The sequence below is a fragment of the Pseudophryne corroboree genome, chromosome 3 (assembly GCF_028390025.1).
Source record: "Pseudophryne corroboree isolate aPseCor3 chromosome 3, aPseCor3.hap2, whole genome shotgun sequence".
Classification (NCBI taxonomy): domain Eukaryota; kingdom Metazoa; phylum Chordata; class Amphibia; order Anura; family Myobatrachidae; genus Pseudophryne; species Pseudophryne corroboree.
In genome coordinates this window covers 318,541,840-318,562,344 of record NC_086446.1, presented here as the reverse complement: position 1 = coordinate 318,562,344, position 20,505 = coordinate 318,541,840, and the positions used below count along the sequence as shown (strand labels likewise).

At 45.0% G+C, this 20,505-nt stretch overlaps 1 protein-coding gene across 3 annotated transcripts in view; it reads left to right on the top strand.

The window, feature by feature from the left end:
• ASIC2 (acid sensing ion channel subunit 2) overlaps positions 1-20,505 on the top strand; it is a 1,301,501-nt gene that overhangs the window by 1,091,636 nt on the left and 189,360 nt on the right. For all 3 annotated transcript variants that reach the window (XM_063959472.1, XM_063959471.1, XM_063959473.1), the window contains exon 3: positions 17,519-17,646. In XM_063959472.1, the coding sequence (XP_063815542.1) occupies positions 17,519-17,646 (128 nt within the window). The remainder of the gene's footprint in view (positions 1-17,518; positions 17,647-20,505) is intronic.

Here is a 20,505-nt window from a genome sequence, read left to right as displayed (position 1 = left end):
AGCTTCTGCACGAGGTGGAAGTGGATCTTGATCTTTCCCTATTTTAACCTCCACATTTTTGTTCTCCATTTTTCAATGTGTGGAATTATATGCCAGTATCAATAGCAATGGCCTACTACTATATATACTGCGCACAACTGAAATGCACCACAGGTATGGATGGATAGTATACTTGACGACACAGAGGTAGGTAGAGCAGTGGCCTTCCGTACTGTACTGCTATATATACTGGTGGTCACTGTCAGCAAACTGCAAAACTAAAATGCACCACAGGTATAGAATCTAGATGAATAGTATACTTGACGACACAGAGGTAGGTAGAGCAGTGGCCTTCCGTACCGTACTGCTATATATACTGGTGGTCACTGTCAGCAAACTGCAAAACTAAAATGCACCACAGGTATAGAATCTAGATGGATAGTATACTTGACGACACAGAGGTAGGTAGAGCAGTGGCCTTCCGTACCGAACTGCTATATATACTGGTGGTCACTGTCAGCAAACTGCAAAACTAAAATGCACCACAGGTAGAGAATCTAGATGGATAGTATACTTGACGACACAGAGGTAGGTAGAGCAGTGGCCTTCCGTACCGTACTGCTATATATACTGGTGGTCACTGTCAGCAAACTGCAAAACTAAAATGCACCACAGGTATAGAATCTAGATGGATACTATACTTGACGACACAGAGGTAGGTAGAGCAGTGGCCTTCCGTACCGTACTGCTATATATACTGGTGGTCACTGTCAGCAAACTGCAAAACTAAAATGCACCACAGGTATAGAATCTAGATGGATAGTATACTTGACGACACAGAGGTAGGTAGAGCAGTGGCCTTCCGTACCATACTGCTATATATACTGGTGGTCACTGTCAGCAAACTGCAAAACTAAAATGCACCACAGGTATAGAATCTAGATGGATAGTATACTTGATGACACAGAGGTAGGTAGAGCAGTGGCCTTCCGTACCGTACTGCTATATATACTGGTGGTCACTGTCAGCAAACTGCAAAACTAAAATGCACCACAGGTATAGAATCTAGATGGATAGTATACTTGACGACACAGAGGTAGGTAGAGCAGTGGCCTTCCGTACCGTACTGCTATATATACTGGTGGTCACTGTCAGCAAACTGCAAAACTAAAATGCACCACAGGTATAGAATCTAGATGGATACTATACTTGACGACACAGAGGTAGGTAGAGCAGTGGCCTTCCGTACCGTACTGCTATATATACTGGTGGTCACTGTCAGCAAACTGCAAAACTAAAATGCCCCACAGGTATAGAATCTAGATGGATAGTATACTTGACGACACAGAGGTAGGTAGAGCAGTGGCCTTCCGTACCGTACTGCTATATATACTGGTGGTCACTGTCAGCAAACTGCAAAACTAAAATGCACCACAGGTATAGAATCTAGATGGATAGTATACTTGACGACACAGAGGTAGGTAGAGCAGTGGCCTTCCGTACCGTACTGCTATATATACTGGTGGTCACTGTCAGCAAACTGCAAAACTAAAATGCACCACAGGTATAGAATCTAGATGGATAGTATACTTGACGACACAGAGGTAGGTAGAGCAGTGGCCTTCCATACCGTACTGCTATATATACTGGTGGTCACTGTCAGCAAAACTCTGCACTGTACTCCTCCTATATAATACTGCTGGTCCCCAGTCCCCACAATAAAGCAGTGTGAGCACAGATATATGCAGCACACTGAGCACAGATATGGAGCGTTTTTCAGGCAGACAACGTATAATACTGGTGGTCACTGGTCAGCAAAACTCTGCACTGTACTCCTCCTGTATAATACTGCTGGTCCCCAGTCCCCACAATAAAGCAGTGTGAGCACAGATATATGCAGCACACTGAGCACAGATATGGAGCGTTTTTCAGGCAGACAACGTATAATACTTGTGGTCACTGGTCAGCAAAACTCTGCACTGTACTCCTCCTATATAATACTGCTGGTCCCCAGTCCCCACAATAAAGCAGTGTGAGCACAGATATATGCAGCACACTGAGCACAGATATGGAGCGTTTTTCAGGCAGAGAACGGATAAAACTGGTGGTCACTGATCAGCAAAACTCTGCACTGTACTCCTCCTATATAATACAGCTGCTCCCCAGTCCCCACAATTAAGCAATAAGCACAAATATTTGCAGCAACATTAATAAACGGAGAGGACGCCAGCCACGTCCTCTCCCTAACATTTCCAATGCACGATTAAAAATGGCGGCGACGCGCGGCTACTTATATAGATTCCAAATCTCGTGAGAATCCGACAGCGGGATGATGACGTTCGGGCGCGCTCGGGTTAACCGAGCCATACGGGAGAATCCGAGTATGCCTCGGACCCGTGTAAAATGGGTGAAGTTCGGGGGGTTCGGTTTCCGAGGAACCGATCCCGATCATCACTAATATTAGGGTGCATCAAACGCCACGACATTCGGAATGCTTGCTGTCCCTATTCTTAAAATGTACCTTTTTAGCATAGAAACAACTTGTGCAAATTTTTTTTGATGTACGATTTGACTTAGGTGGTCCACCTCCACACCCAAAAATTGTCTGTATCTTGATACTAAAGCACGTGTATTGTATTATACAAAATAACTAACTTTAGCAAAACGAAGCCAACCATTAATCAAATCATTATTTCTTTTTCAGATAAAATAAATAGAAATTTATAGAAATAAATAGAAATAAAAAAAAAATAGTAATTAATAGAAATCTTTAATCTTGTGGGCCACATAAATATCATCTCAGATTCTTTAAAATTGGTATGCAATATATCCTTAACAATTCTAAAAAAATGTAGCATGGGGACAAATCATTTTTCTTACTTTTAAAAATTCATGGGGCGTTTGAATTTAATATATATATACAGTATATATACATATAGTGGTGTGGCTTTTGGAAAAAAAATTCAGGACCTAGGAATATGATCTACCTTTTATTGACCTTCTAGATAAAGATAAAAATATAGATATATTATTAAGATCCCATAGATGTAGGGTACCGGTAATAGGTTTAGTAGATAAGGTAGTTTAGTATTTATGAAGATGTATATTTTATAGGTATATATATACCATTTTATGAATGATTTATGTATATATATTTTAATATTATTCCCATGTAGATATTTGTTTTTTAAATGATTATTCAGAATGTAATGATGAATCATATAATTGTACACAAATGTGTGGTTTAGAGACATCATTCCAGGGAAATAACACACGAGAGTGAAGGGTCCCTTTAAAAATAATGAATGGAAGGGGTCTGTTTAAGCGGAGTACATATAAGTACTGAGCTACAGGGTAGATTAACAAGAGGATACATTGTAACAATATATGAATCTTAGTTAAGATGTCTCTAGATAGCATATGTGTTTTTAACATTGAATAAAGTATGTATTGTAGCACTGTGTATTTTAACATTGTATATTGAGTTGATAAAGGAACATGATTTTAGACATGTAGCAATCCATGTGAACCACGTTATTAATTGATCAGATGATGAGTACAGCTGTGTAGTTTAGTATAAGAACGACCGTGGGAGAGACCAAAGCCACACACCCCTGACGAAGTCCATCGATGAAACGCGTTGGGCGTGGCTAATGGAACGTTGGACGTTGTGACGTCATCTGGTCGGTCATCGCCTAGCAACGAGCGGCACCTGAGGCCAGCCGTTTGAATATGTGCGGGAGAGAGCGGTCAGGACGCTCGAACCATTACACGGATCACGGAGCCTGCTTTTAGAAGCTAAGATGTATGTGAGCATGTATTGTGATTAAATGGAATTGTAATTTTTACTCACACCTGCGCCCTCCATTTTTCTTCTTGTGTATATATATATATATATATAAATATATATATATATATATATATATATATATAAAAAGGCTTATCTTGGTATACTGACTAGATAGATACATAAATAAAATAACTTGGAGCGTCAAAACTACTTTGATGTGCAGCATTTGTACATCTGTGTGAATGAGCTGAATTTGTGTAAATAGGGCTTTTTCTCAAGCCAGGTTCCGCTGTACTTTATCTGAGACTTTGTACATGTTTACAATTAATTACTGTGCAGTTAAAGTTGCAGTACAGCATCTCTAGTACACTTTGGGTGGTATTCAAATGATATATAACGCCCAAACTCCTTTCTAAAGTGATCCCCACTGTCGCGCATATTGCGCCCATAGTAATCAGGTGTAGCTGTGCCAAGGTTGGGCGCCTCGTTACCCCGGCGGTAGTAAGCTGTAATGATGATACCACGCTCGTCAGCAGAAACAGAATGGGTGTGGAAGGGAGCAGAAAGAACTGAATACTGCCCACTGAGTGGTATTTTGCTGCGTCTGTGATGCAGTACGTTACTCCTCTAGAAGTGTGTCAGAAGTGTGTCAGTCATTGCGTGTGGTATGGTGTATAGATGCTAGGTGTATTGTTTAATCAGGAAAGTTGCAGTGCCGTGCTCACTGTAAGAGGTAGTCCATGTGAGTGAGAATAATCTTTCTGTGCTATTAGGGCAGCACAGGAAAGGCTTAGAAACAGGATTCGGTAGTTCTGTAGTAAGATGGGTGGATGGTAGGCATAGGCTCTTGACAGATCAGAGAGTGTAATTGCAAACAGTTACATACTACGTGACCTGACACCTGGAGCCTGAGAACATTACAGATGAGAATCCTTACTTTTACAATATACAGTGGCTATAACAAGTATTCAGTCTTTTCACATTTTTTTTTTCTGACATCATGACATGAAACTGGATCTATTTTGGATTTTTTCTCTGTATTGGGAAGTAGAAGAATAGAACAATACATGGCAGCACAGATAGATCAAGGTATGGAGTAATCTTGGAGGAAATGTGCTTAAGTCTGTAAGATCCCTTGGAGGATTTATATACAAGCATGGCAGTGACCCAAATCATATAACAAAAGCCATAGTGTTCTTATTTAAAGAAAAGAAAATACGTGCCGTCTAATAGCCTGGTAAAGACAATGGGCCTTATTCAAAGTTGCACGCTGCTGAGCCCGCTTTAAGGTGTCATTCCGAGTTGAACGCTCGCTAGCAAGTTTTAGCAGCCATGCAAACGCTATGCCGCCGCCCACTGGGAAGAGTATTTTAGCTTAGCAGAAGTGCGAACGCATGTGCAGCCGAGCTCTGCAAAACCAGTTTGTGCAGTTTCAGAGTAGCTCTGAACCTACTCAGCGCTTGCGATCACTTCAGCCTATTTGTGTCCGGATTTGACGTCATACACCCGCCCAGCAAATGCCCAGCCACGCCTGCATTTTTTCAGACACGCCTGCGTTTTTGCAAACACTCCCTGAAAACAGTCAGTTGACACCCAGAAACGCCCCCTTCCTGTCAATCTTCTTGCGGCCGTCAGTGCGAAGGAAAACTTCGCTAGAACCTGTGCACAATCACAAAGAGCTTTGTACCTGTACATCGCACGTGCGCATTGCAGGGCATACACATGCGCATAAATGCCATTTTTTCACCTGATTGCTGCGCTGTGAAAATCGTCAGCGAGCGATCAACTCGGAATGACCCCCTTTGCCGCAGTGGTGTCTGCGACTATATGCTAATGGTAGTATCAACCCTTCCCCTGGTGTGCAAGTGTGCGTCTGACTCTGCAAGGACTGAGCATCTTTAGATGCTGTAATATGACTGTAATACCATGTTTCGCACCATCAAACCTTCCACCAGTTCTATGGTAGGTGCAGATTTTTCATCTGAGAAATTAAGCAACTGTATAAGCAACCACTTCAGCAACACGCCTGCGACACTTCCCTGTCACCAACCAGCCTTCATCCAGGAATGCCAAATACATTTTCAAGACATTTCTGATACTGCGTGTCTCAATCACAACTACAACTGTGTTCACATGGACTCTGGACGCATGCTCGGCAGTGTGACTTATTTAAGGTGCATACACACGGAGAGATTTTGACTATGAGAGATTTTGACTAACTTTTCCCTTGAACTGGCAGTAGGAGATTTTGACTAACTTTACCAGAGATTTTGTCTAACTATGCAAGAGATTTTGGCTATGGGAGATTTTGACTATCTCATTTAAATAAGGGGATGACTGTCATATATAGGACGATTTTACAGGGTGGCTGGTATTTAAATAGCTAAAAGTAAAAAAAAAAATTTTGTGTGGGGTCCCCCCTCCTATGTAAAACCAGCCTCGGGCTCTTTGAGCCAGTCCTGGTTGTTAAAATACAGAGGAAAAAATGAGTAGGGTTCCCCTATATTTAGACAACCAGCACCGGGCTCTGCGTCCGGTCCTGGTTTAAAAAATACGGGGGACAAAAGACATAGGGGTCCCCCGTATTTTTCAAACCAGCACCGGGCTCCACTAGCCAGGGAGATAATGCCACAGCCGGGGGACACTTTTATATTGGTCCCTGCGGCCGTGCCACACTGGAGGAGTGAGGACCCCTTAAATCAAGGGGTCCCCCCCTCCAGCCACCCAAGGGCCAGGGGTGAAGCCCGAGGCTGTCCCCCCCATCCGTGGGCGGTGGATGGGAGGCTGATAGCCTTTCAATAGTAATATTGTTCATTACAGGTGGCCTACAGGTCCCAGCAAGCCTGCCCCAGCATGCTGGCACTTGGAGAACCACAAGTGCCAGCATGCCCGGACATAAAGGGCCCGCTGGCACCTGTAGTCCACCTGTAAAGAAAATATTGGAAAAAAAACACGACACATTCTTTAAAAAATCCTTTATTAAACTGGGTCTTCACCTGGGGGCGGCGGCCTTTAAGCTCTTTTGCATGGCCGCCGCCTTCCCAGGGCTTCCGGCGTCTTCACCTGGGGGGGCGCCACCTCCCCAGGGCTTCTGGGGTCTTGCTCCGGCGTCTTCACCTGGTGGGCGGCAGCTGCTAAGCTCTTTTGCATAGCCGCCGCCCATCCAGGACTTCCACGGCGTCTTCAGTCTTCAGGAGCTCTTCTCCGCTCCTCCTCCGCCGTCGGACTGAAAGCCGCTGCCTCGCGCTGACTTATATAAGTCAGCGGGAGGGGGCGGGGCGATGACGCGGCGAGCCGTGATTGGCTCGCGGCGGCCATCTTGAATTTCAAAAATGACGCTGAGGCGCCATTTTTGAAACTGGTACCGCTCCGCTGCCAAACTCTGCAAGATAAAGGTAAATTTCTGCCGCCCGCACCGCCGCCGCCCGCACCACCGCCTCAACCCACCGCCGCCGCCGCCCACACCGCCACCGCAACCCGCCGCCGCCCGCACCGCAGCCACAACCCGTCGCCGCCCACACCGCCACCGCAACCCGCCGCCGCCCGCACCGCCGCCACTACCCGCCGCCGCCCGCACCACCGGCGCCGGCAACATCGCTATCGCTGGGAAAAATTGCTGGCCTCTAGCGATTTTAACTAACTTTCCCAGCGACATAGCCAAAATTGACTTGCCTGCACTGACTATTTTTCCCAGCGATAGCGACCTGGCGGGGACGCGCATCGCTATCGCTGCCTGTGTACACACGGAGCGATCTGCACTAACTTTCTGAGCGATTTTGACTATATAGTCAAAATCGCTCAGTTATATCGCTCCGTGTGTATGCACCTTACTGTAGATGCATGCGTTGTTCAAAAAATTGCTGAACTTCGTCCAGCAGCTCAACCTCACTGATAATATGTGGAGTGATTTGAAGATTGATGTAAACCAATGGTCCTCCTCTAACCTAGTAGCAATATTGCAGACTTGCAGTGCCCAGCTGTGCAAAGCTCAGTGACTGCTAGTGTCTTACCCAAATAGATTTGCAGCTGGAACCACAGCTAGTGATGAAACACTGGGTGAAGACTTCCTATTGGCACAATGTATTTGACAGACAAGAGGCTCTGTTATGTACATTATAGTTTTTCTTTAAAATAGTGACCATCTAGCGTCAATAAGAGAGAAAAAACACTTTATTGGACAGATTTAAGAGTGGGTATAACTACCAGTCTAGTGGCTGATTGCACAGCTGGGTTGACAGTGATCGCCAGAAAATGGGCTCTACAGTATGTACTAAGCCAAGGAGAGAGATAAAGTAGATGGAGATACAGTACCAGCCAATCAGCTCTTAAATGCCATGTTGCAGGCTGAGTTTGAAAAATGACAGGTGACTTTTAACGGGATTCGGTCAGGATCTCAGCTGTCGGGATCCCGGCAGTCGAAATGCTGACCCTGGAATCCCTACACTCATCTGAATGCTGGCTCCGGTATCCACACCAGGAGCGGGGGGGGGGGGGGGGGGGGGCGGTTATGTTTAGGCTGCAGGGAGAGGGGGGGGTAAGGGTTAGGTGCCCCCGGGGAAGATTTGGATTTGGCTGAAGCATTAGGGATTCCCACCATCGGGATGCCGCGATCGATCTTTTGACCAAAGACATCCCAAAACACAGGCATTTCATACCCAACGCCTTTTAACTGTAATCCAGACACAAGTACGACCATTACTTTTGCCACAGTCGTGTCTTTATGCTAATATTGCTACAAAGCCTTTTATCTGAAAGTGCAAGGACTGAGACACCCACTGTCATTGTCCAGCAGGTGCAGTTTCTCTGTCTGACTATGGCCTGCTATGTGAGCGCTTCAGCGTCTATCTATGCAACCACTTATGACACTCCCATAGGATGCAACCTCTTTTTAGTCACCTCCAAGTTGAAGTCACTGTCCAGAAACGTCCCTTATAGTTCTGCTACTGTGCATTTACATTTCATCTGCAAATCTGTACAAACAAAATCAATACACATGTGGTGTGACTTCTTGCGCAGAAGAAAAAACAATGGGTGTTTTGTGTGTGTCAATATCGGCACAGCATGCCACTCTGAATCAGGCCCAGAATGTCTTTCTTCAGGTAGCTACGTCATATAAAGTCAGGATGGTACAAACTGCACTGGAGGGACGCTCTCTTCTGCATGCTTTGAGCAATTAGGGTTTCACGTGCACATGCGCAAATGATCAATATGAACTAAAGATTGATTTGCTGCACCATATTGATACACAAGTAGCAATAGTGATGGCCATTGATCTCTTTACCATCGATGGTGAACTAGCAGGTGACCATCAATGGCCATGAACTATTCAATGGATGACCATAAATACTTATGTAGCACACGGGTCGGGGGTATTCTCTAATTACCTTGGTGCAGGGTGCACTGTAGTCGTAGTTGCTCAGGTTCTTTGTTCTCGGTGGTTGGAATAAACCTTTTTGGCCAAGGAAGATGGACAACCGGATTCAGCTGCTTCAGTTTTATTTGTTTCAAAAGGAAAGAGGTATCACTATGATACTTTGGTATCAAACTCAGTGCAATGATATTAACGTATAGTGCAAATTTCTCGCTTGCCTGAACAATACAGCAGGCATATAAGGCACCCCTATTTAATGCGTGTCAATAGGCTTTCACAATATATTAAACATCACATAACCTAGACATCACTCAATATTAAACATCAACTAACATAACTTTCCGGGTACTCGAGTACTATTATTGTCCCACTTAAACAGGTCCTGTAATCTGACCTGTGCACAGGATTTGAATATGAGGGTATCAGATGATCCAGGCCCTCCACTATCACGTGGCTTTTCAACACAGTAGTCCCTTTTTTCCTACTGGGGACATCCGCTGCTGTCAGGGGTTAGGCTGGAAAGGTGGGAAGCCTATGGCTGTGGCAGGTGTTTAAGTAGGCCAAGTGGATACTAAACAAGTCTCCGTTACTATAAGGCACTGGGTCCCTTTAAGCCTTTTAAAGTACACTTGTGGCTTTTCACTATTTCCGGTTTAATAAACGTCATTCCATCAGTAGCCTTTACAAGTTCTCTGTTAAGGGTGATCCTGTCCTTAATGGATCTCTGACTTTTGTAGCATGACAGGGGATATATGGCCCTCTGCACAGGCACCAAGCCTAATGGGGATGGGGGAGGTTGCAGTGCTAGGTCTGTTTTATAGGTCAGTGAGGCTAAGTGCGGTGATGCTTCGTCTGTCTGAGGCTGATGGCGGGAACTATCTCTATAATCCTGGTGCAGTTTCTAGGCACCAGATTGGCTATGGGAGCCAGACTCATGGTTCTCGATATGTTGCACTACGGTAGACGCACCGCGCGCCATGCACTCTGTCTCTCCCTCTCTTCTGGCAGCCTGCTGGAGCCCGGGATCTGTAGTCTTTGCTGTATAGCAGTCCTCTCCCATCCGCCTCCTCTTTCCACACTCACGGCACGCCGGACACCCGCTGAGTCCACGGGTGTGCGTCTCCGCCATCAGTCGCACTCTGCCGCTGCATGCCTCCCAACTGCTACCCGCCGATCGCAGGGCAGGTGACCAGTCAGTGTAGACACTGGTGCACACACTGGGACCTCCCATGCAGTCTCTTTCCCCTCACTCTCTCTGGCATCTGACGTTGTTTCCTCCCGCTCATCGCCCTTCCTCTCAGCTGTCAATCAACCTGCTGGATAAGGCCCCCCTCCAGTGTATTCCTTAAAGAGTCCGCGTCACCTTGGGGGGTATTACATTTACACAAACCAATGATTGTGGCGGCAATAAGAACCTGGTGGTTGGGCTTCGCTGGTGTCAGAGGGTGGAACCATCTGGTTCTCCTCATTGATAGTAAAAGTATTCACCATCGGCCATAAACCATCAATGATCTGAACCATGAAACCATCAATGATCTGAAATCTGGATCCTTTGATTATTTATTCTTAACATGGACTCTTTACTCCTACTGTGGGGAGAATAGAAGTGTGTTGATATCTATCAATGGTCCAGGAGGAGTGCCACACACTCTATGACACAGAGAAACGGGCATGCCACACAATCTATGATGTCAATGCAGATGCACATGGTGACAACTCTGCACAAGTTCCGTAAACTGATGGAGTTTTATGGAAAGTTCAGATAATAGAGCTGAACTTTCCATAAAATTGTATTGATTTGTAGTGCAGTGGGGAAGCACTATTAGATATAGACTACAGCTGCACCATTGATTGTCTTTGCGCAGATTATCTCTGAATACTTTTCTTACACTTGCAAACTGATGGAGGAAAGAAATACAAATTTTGTGCTCTGTCATTTTCCATTCTCCCCACAGTCCTGTGCACTACCAATGACAAGCCCTTGGCAGTCATCTGGTGTATCTGCAGGGATAGTCCCACTTACCTCTGGGTGTACACTAAGTGCTGTATCTGTACACTAGGTGAAAGTACTGTACCTATTCTTAGTATCTCTTTCCTTTATATAAATATACACAAAAGTGTCTCATTATTGGTCATAGCACTACAGTAGGCTGTTGTAGTAGGTTTAATTTATAATCCTATCAAATGATCTTTGTTGCAAAAAAATCAGAGCATGCTGTTTTATAACTGTATTTACTTTCCACATTGTGTACATATTGCAGTCCCTGTTCTTATCACATATCTTATTACAAGAGTGATGCTTTCTCTTACATTTTTGTTTCATGCCAGGTCCGTCTTGCTTTTCCAGAAACACCTGGAGAGATCTGACATAGCAGATAATAAGAATTTACTTACCGATAATTCTATTTCTCGTAGTCCGTAGTGGATGCTGGGAACTCCATAAGGACCATGGGGAATAGCGGCTCCGCAGGAGACTGGGCACAAAAGTAAAGCTTTAGGACTACCTGGTGTGCACTGGCTCCTCCCCCTATGACCCTCCTCCAAGCCTCAGTTAGGATACTGTGCCCGGACGAGCGTACACAATAAGGAAGGATTTTGAATCCCGGGTAAGACTCATACCAGCCACACCAATCACACCGTACAACCTGTGATCTGAACCCAGTTAACAGCATGATAACAGAGGAGCCTCTGAAAAGATGGCTCACAACAATAATAACCCGATTTTTGTAACAATAACTATGTACAAGTATTGCAGACAATCCGCACTTGGGATGGGCGCCCAGCATCCACTACGGACTACGAGAAATAGAATTATCGGTAAGTAAATTCTTATTTTCTCTGACGTCCTAGTGGATGCTGGGAACTTCGTAAGGACCATGGGGATTATACCAAAGCTCCCAAACGGGCGGGAGAGTGCGGATGACTCTGCAGCACCGAATGAGAGAACTCCAGGTCCTCCTCAGCCAGGGTATCAAATTTGTAGAATTTAGCAAACGTGTTTGCCCCTGACCAAGTAGCTGCTCGGCAAAGTTGTAAAGCCAAGACCCCTCGGGCAGCCGCCCAAGATGAGCCCACCTTCCTTGTGGAATGGGCTTTTACAGATTTTGGCTGTGGCAGGCCTGCCACAGAATGTGCAAGCTGAATTGTACTTCAAATCCAACGAGCAATAGTCTGCTTAGAAGCAGGAACACCCAGCTTGTTGGGTGCATACAGGATAAACAGCGAGTCAGATTTTCTGACTCCAGCCGTCCTGGAAACATATATTTTCAGGGCCCTGACTACGTCCAGCAACTTGGAGTCCTCCAAGTCCCTAGTAGCCGCAGGTACCACAATAGGCTGGTTCAAGTGAAACGCTGAAACCACCTTAGGGAGAAATTGAGGACGAGTCCTCAATTCTGCCCTGTCCGTATGAAAAATTAGGTAAGGGCTTTTATAGGATAAAGCCGCCAATTCTGAGACACGCCTGGCTGAAGCCAGGGCCAACAGCATTACCACTTTCCATGTGAGATATTTTAAGTCCACAGTGGTGAGTGGTTCAAACCAATGTGATTTTAGGAACCCCAAAACTACATTGAGATCCCAAGGTGCCACTGGAGGCACAAAAGGAGGCTGTATATGCAGTACCCCCTTGACAAACGTCTGAACTTCAGGAACTGAAGCCAGTTCTTTCTGGAAGAAAATCGACAGGGCCGAAATTTGAACCTTAATGGACCCTAATTTTAGGCCCATAGACAGTCCTGTTTGCAGGAAATGCAGGAAACGACCCAGTTGAAATTCCTCTGTAGGGGCCTTCCTGGCCTCGCACCACGCAACATATTTACGCCAAATACGGTGATAATGCTGTACGGTTACATCCTTCCTGGCTTTGATCAGGGTAGGGATGACTTCATCCGGAATGCCTTTTTCCTTCAGGATCCGGCGTTCAACCGCCATGCCGTCAAACGCAGCCGCGGTAAGTCTTGGAACAGACAGGGTCCCTGCTGGAGCAGGTCCCTTCTTAGAGGTAGAGGCCACGGGTCCTCTGTGAGCATCTCTTGAAGTTCCGGGTACCAAGTCCTTCTTGGCCAATCCGGAGCCACGAGTATAGTCCTTACTCCTCTCCTTCTTATGATTCTCAGTACCTTGGGTATGAGAGGCAGAGGAGGGAACACATACACTGACTGGTACACCCACGGTGTTACCAGAGCGTCCACAGCTATTGCCTGAGGGTCCCTTGACCTGGCGCAATACCTGTCTAGTTTTTTGTTGAGGCGGGACGCCATCATGTCCACCTTTGGTTTTTCCCAACGGTTCACAATCATGTGGAAGACTTCTGGGTGAAGTCCCCACTCTCCCGGGTGGAGGTCGTGTCTGCTGAGGAAGTCTGCTTCCCAGTTGTCCACTCCCGGAATGAACACTGCTGACAGTGCTATCACATGATTTTCCGCCCAGCGAAGAATCCTTGCAACTTCTGCCATTGCCCTCCTGCTTCTTGTGCCGCCCTGTCTGTTTACGTGGGCGACTGCCGTGATGTTGTCTGACTGGATCAGCACCGGCTGACCTTGAAGCAGAGGTCTTGCTAGGCTTAGAGCATTGTAGATGGCCCTTAGCTCCAGGATATTTATGTGAAGTGATGTCTCCAGGCTTGACCACAAGCCCTGGAAATTTCTTCCCTGTGTTACTGCTCCCCAGCCTCTCAGGCTGGCATCCGTGGTCACCAGGACTCTAGCAGATCCCACTGGAAGGTTCTTGCGTGGAATCTGCCGAATGGGATTGCTTCGTAAGAAGCCACCATCTTTCCCAGGACCCTTGTGCATTGATGCACTGAGACTTGGCCTGGTTTTAGGAGATTTCTGACTAGTTCGGATAACTCCCTGGCTTTCTCCTCCGGGAGAAACACCTTTTTCTGGACTGTGTCCAGGATCATCCCTAGGAATAGAAGTCGTGTCGTCGGGATCAGCTGCGATTTTGGAATATTGAGAATCCAACCGTGCTGGCGCAGCACTATCTGAGATAGTGCTACTCCGACTTCCAACTGTTCCCTGGATCTTGCCCTTATCAGGAGATCGTCCAAGTAAGGGATAACTAAAACTCCCTTCCTTCGAAGGAGTATCATCATTTCGGCCATTACCTTGGTAAAGACCCGGGGTGCCGTGGACAATCCAAACGGCAGCATCTGAAACTGATAGTGACAGTTCTGTACCACAAACCTGAGGTACCCTTGGTGAGAAGGGTAAATTGGGACATGTAGGTAAGCATCTTTGATGTCCAGAGACACCATATAATCCCCTTCTTCCAGGTTTGCAATCACTGCTCTGAGTGACTCCATCTTGAATTTGAACCTTTGTATGTAAGTGTTCAAGGATTTTAGGTTTAAAATTGGTCTCACCGAGCCGTCCGGCTTCGGTACCACAAATAGTGTGGAATAGTACCCCTTTCCCTGTTGTAGGAGGGGTACCTTGATTATCACCTGCTGGGAATATAGCTTGTGAATGGCTTCCAATACTGCCTCCCTGTCTGAGGGAGACGTCGGTAAAGCAGACTTTAGAAAACGGCGGTCTTTTCTCCCGCTTTTTGGTGAGTTCTGGCAGGGGTTAAAATACATCCATATAGCCCTGGGGGTTATATGTGATGTATTTATGTCAGCCAAGGTGTTTACATTGCTGCTCAGGGCGCCCCCCCCTAGCGCCCTGCACCCTCAGTGACCGAAGTGTGAAGTGTGCCTGAGTAACAATGGCGCACAGCTGCAGTGCTGTGCGCTACCTTGTTGAAGACTGATGTCTTCTGCCGCCGATTTTTCCGGACCTCTTCTTGCTTCTGGCTCTGTAAGGGGGCCGGCGGCGCGGCTCTGGGACCGAGCTCCGAGGCTGGGCCTGTGTTCGATCCCTCTGGAGCTAATGGTGTCCAGTAGCCTAAGAAGCCCAATCCACTCTGCACGCAGGTGAGTTCGCTTCTTCTCCCCTTAGTCCCTCGATGCAGTGAGCCTGTTGCCAGCAGGTCTCACTGAAAATAAAAAACCTAAAACTAAACTTTTCACTAAGAAGCTCAGGAGAGCCCCTAGTGTGCACCCTTCTCGGCCGGGCACAAAAATCTAACTGAGGCTTGGAGGAGGGTCATAGGGGGAGGAGCCAGTGCACACCAGGTAGTCCTAAAGCTTTACTTTTGTGCCCAGTCTCCTGCGGAGCCGCTATTCCCCATGGTCCTTACGGAGTTCCCAGCATCCACTAGGACGTCAGAGAAATGAGGAATAACATGCTGTGCAAGCCATACAAATATTTACAGACTGGTTTTGTGTTTACATTAGCCTACAGTATATAATAGTTCTTTACCCTTTACACTGTCATTTAATGCAACTTTTCTTGCTGAATAATGCAGGAAGCAATTAGGAAACTATGGCCCTCATTCCGAGTTGATCGCTCGCAAGGCGAATTTAGCAGAGTTGCTCACGCTAAGCCTACGCCTACTGGGAGTGTATCTTAGCTTCTTAAAATTGCGACCGATGTATTCGCAATATTGCGATTACAAACTACTTAGCAGTTTCAGAGTAGCTTCAGACTTACTCGGCATCTGCGTTCAGTTCAGTGCTTGTCGTTCCTGGTTTGACGTCATAAACACACCCAGCGTTCGCCCAGACACTCCCCCGTTTCTCCGGCCACTCCTGCGTTTTTTCCGGAAACGGTAGCGTTTTTATCCACACGCCCCGAAAACGCTGTGTTTCCGCCCAGTAACACCCATTTCCTGTCAATCACACTACGTTCGCCAGAGCGAAGAAAAAGCCGTGAGTAAAAATACTATCTTCATTGTAAAATTACTTGGCGCAGTCGCAGTGCGAATATTGCGCATGCGTACTAAGCGGAATTTCACTGCGATGCGAAGAAAATTACCGAGCGATCAACTCGGAATGAGGGCCTATATTTTAGCAAAATGAGGGATTAGATGAGGCATCGCCAAGTGTGCTCCTGTCTACTTTATTCTGATGCCTTAGGCAGCAACAGTAATAGCACCCTTTCCATCCTTTATAAAGAGTTCCACGTTCATTTGATCTTGTGTTTTAAAAAACAAGTACTGTCATTTTTAAGAGTTATTTAATTGAAGCAAATATCATTTGTTTAGATTTTTGCATAAAAATTAGTCTTTTTCTTTTTTTGCTGTAACCTGAAAACTTTGTGCCTTATAGTGGGGGTGATTCTAAATTTAGCACAGCTACGATCAGACACACTGACATGTGGGGGGACACCCAGCACAGTGCTAGCCCGCCTCGCATGTCAGTCCCTTCCCCATCGCAGAAGTACAAAACCATTGCACAGCGGCGATGCTTTTGTACTTCAGAAGTAGCTCCCGGCCAGTGCAGCTCCTGACGTCACGCAGCCGCAGTGGCCCGCCCCCCGGCACTGCGGCACCGGCGCATGCGCAGTTCAGGCCTGATCGCTGCTGTGCGAACACACACAGCACCGATCAGGTCTGAATTAGCCCCATTGTCTCATTGTATGCATAGCTGAAGCCTAGCTCGGTGCTTTGGAGATGGCAGACTGAGCAGAGAGAGGCAGATGTAGATGTGGTAAAGACAATGAAGAATGGGTAAATGTGGAGCTGTCACAGAGAACCCGCGGGAGAACCCGGGGATGAGGTGTTGATAAATTTATATTGCCATACGTCTTTCTAAACCAACATTTAAGATCGTGTCATTTGTCACATAACAGTTTGTGAGCCTTGGCTATAGCTATCCAGAAAGGATGTATAGAGAATTGTAAATATGCTCAGATTCTAATTGTGCTGTCAAAATGTGGTGTAAGGAAGGTAAAAATGTAAATGTTAATAAAACAGTAGATTAAAAAATATTATGTACTAATTACTCAACAAGATTATAAAGCAATAAAAGAATGGAGAGTGTCACAAAATATTTGTGAATATTAAAATTTAGATGGCCATTTTTATGAGTTTTAGTGCTAAACGATATCTTTAGTCATACTTTTGCAATTGAGCAAATTCTAAGACAGGTTTACAATGCGCACATAACAGTTCTTCCGATTGTTCAGAAATGCCAAACGATTTAATAATCTGCTTTACTGCACATATTTATAAATATTTCTACACTCCCTAGAAGGTATAATTTTATTTTGACACTTTCATTTGCACTCTAATGTACTGTAATGAAACTATAGTGACAAAAGTAAAAGTGTGTGTGTGTGTGTGTGTGTGTGTGTGTGTGTGTGTGTGTGTGTGTGTGTGTGTGTGTGTGTGTGTGTGTGTGTGTGTGTGTGTGTGTATAAAGCCTGTATCAAAAATAAATGTATTTGGTTAAACATCAAATTCTGCTCTTCATAGTGTGTGACAGATGAGACAGTTGTCCTGTTCCTAGCTGATCACACTCACAGCACTCCACCTTTTTTTCTCTGCAGAAGAAACCACTTTTGAGGCCGGAGTAAAGGTTCAAATACACAGCCAGTCTGAGCCTCCTTTTATCCAGGAGTTGGGGTTTGGTGTGGCCCCCGGATTCCAGACCTTTGTGGCAACACAAGAGCAGAGGGTAGGTGGATTTTAGTTCTTTATTTTATGTGTATTTGATATCAATTTGGTGTAGGTACATCACGGGTAACAACAAGAGGAGAAAAGGAATCACTAGGATTTGTTGTGAGCAGCAGGGAGAAATATCTTGAGCCACAGACTCTTCAATCCATGCTGAGCACTGACAACAAGAGATCAGAAAATGACACTTGACTTTTCTTATCAAGTGTATTAGCTCTTGGAAGTTATACAGGAGGATCATGGCTCTTTTTATGGTTGGCTAGACCTTGTGCTATTGAGAAATTATACAACAGAGCTTAATGAGCACCCAGTATAGAAAGCAGAGAAGCTCCATCATGTCTACATTAGGATGTCATCACTCCTCTCAGTGTGTAAATGACTCACAAATGAACACTGTCTATCACTGATTGATGCACTTGTGGTGACAGAGAGGTGCAGGTCTGCGAGAGATTTCCAGGGGAATGTTCCTGTATCCGCCTCGATAATGAGGCTGCAAAATTAATCTTTGATTGATATACTTCGCCCACGCTGTACACTCCGATGGGGATAAAGCTGAAATGCTAGTTTCACCTTGGGTTATACTTGTCATCATATATACTGCAAGTGGCAGTAAACAGTAAGCTGCACTCAAATAATAGTACAAGTCTAACTACCCTTAAAGGAAAGCATTTGACGTGATATTTTAGTGTTGGGGAGAAACATATTAAATGCTTTAATATCTTTTATGATACAGTACCAATTCAGTGTTGCCAGTGGATGTACAGTATGTACAGTACTTTTATTTCATATAGCTATACACTGTTCCTGTGTCAGAGTGACAGTAGCTCCCATCACTATTCTGTGCTGTTGAGGGACCCTGCTCCTTCCACTACGAAAGATACAGTAGTCCCTGGTGTTCTGCGTTCACCTTCTCATACTATGATATACTGCTGTCACATGCAGCCGTCACTAGCATAATCACATAAATGGTAATCCCACAAGATCATATTCCTCACTGTAATGAGCTGCTGTAAACATTACCGTAATCTGATTAATTAACAGACGGCTCATAATTGACAAATAGGCGGTAACAAATACAATTGTTCTCAAGTCCTAGTCAAATATGCTATAATACACAATGTGCCTCACTAAAGTCACTGGTATCCAGCTATTGTATATTCTCAAGAATTTTCGATCAGCCCCCAAAATTACTTCTTGCATTGTCTGAAGATTATAGATACATTTAATGAAAATATTGTTACTGTATTTTTAAAATACTAGGTTATGGTGATATATGTGTACACCCCTGTAAATAATATACTGTATGTTCACATTGCATTCTGATGCTATTGCTTATAATCAGCACAGTTGCTGCAAGCTTACCAAAAGCTGTGCCTGGCCACCTCTCCCAAGCGGACACATACCTAATATGTTTCTTCACTGTTCTCATGTTTTCTTTTTAGTAGTATTTAGCTTGGAGAGACTCTGGTTTATTTTATAGTCTCCATTCTATCAATTAACCTATCCCAAATCATGCTGCATCTAATAGGTATGGTTTATTTAACTCTTGTAGTGATAGCAGTCAGTGGAGACCTGATACAGGATCTCTTGCACGGCTGGAAAGGCTGACTGCTAGGAAAAGCCCTTGTGATTTCTTCTAAACAAAGAAGCATTACAGCATTTTAATTAAATGCCATTTACTGCAATTTTGGTAACGAGAATCAAATAAGGTAGCCTATTTGAATTCCCTTGCTCTTATTATGTCTCAGTAATGACACTGCCCACAGAAAGATGCTGAACCTATTTTTCCCCCCACGAAGAACCATAAATTCAGCATTGCAATCCTTCTATCAGATACCGGATTCATACTTGCTTGCTCAAGCCTATGGACCGCCCACTTCTCTTGGAATTTGGATACGGCCGGTAATCTAGTTTCCTGGGAGTATAGGATGACCCCTCAAATTTTGGGTATCTAGAAAATTGCAGGAGAGCATACAAGTATGACCTGATCCAAGCATGCAGTGGTGTAAACAACAACTTTCTTCCTGGCAGTGCTCAAGGCCAGGTTAAGGTTTGTGGAGGCCCAGGGCAACTAACTTGTGGGGTCCACTGCCAATAAAACGACCAGTATGAGATTCTGGTGATGTTATTAAAAAGTATAAGGTGTAAATACTCCCAGTACCACTAATGAATTAAACACACTGTAGTATGTACCTTCAGCCATGCCATGCCAGGGCCGTAACTAGGTGTGTGCGGAAGGGGCACCGCACATAGTGCTGCAGGGTAGGGGGCGCTGTTGGTGGCACTTGTCAATTATCTGTTTTAATTACTTTCACTTGCAGATTACCCCCTTTTTGAAGCCCAGCATCTCCTGACCACTGCTGTCTCCTACCCTGACCCTTCTGTCACTTATACCTATATAACATTCATGAACACAACTTGAGTTTTCTTTGTTATTCAGTCACACTGTCCTTTTATTACATTTCAAGATGCTGAAATACACGGGATTCGAACCTATTACTTGTTGCATTGCAGGCAGCCATCTATTCATTGAGCTATCTGCTCTTGCGTAGAAAGCTAGAGAATCCTAAGCTACAGAATTCTAACTATTTGAAGCTTACCTTGTATTTTGTGAAAAAATGATCAGCATTGGGGCTGAGCAGATCTATGTAGGGTGTGGCTGCAAGTGAAATGATGTGTGGCTGCACACTGCATAGACCTGCTCAGTTGCAATATTGATTATTTTTTTTACAAAGTACCAACAACTTCATATAGTGTTTATAGTTTTTATGCAAACTCAAATAGCTCAATGAGTGGGGTGTTCGATTGGAATTCAACAGGTTATAGGTTTGAATCCTGGGGATATGTGTTATTTAATAAA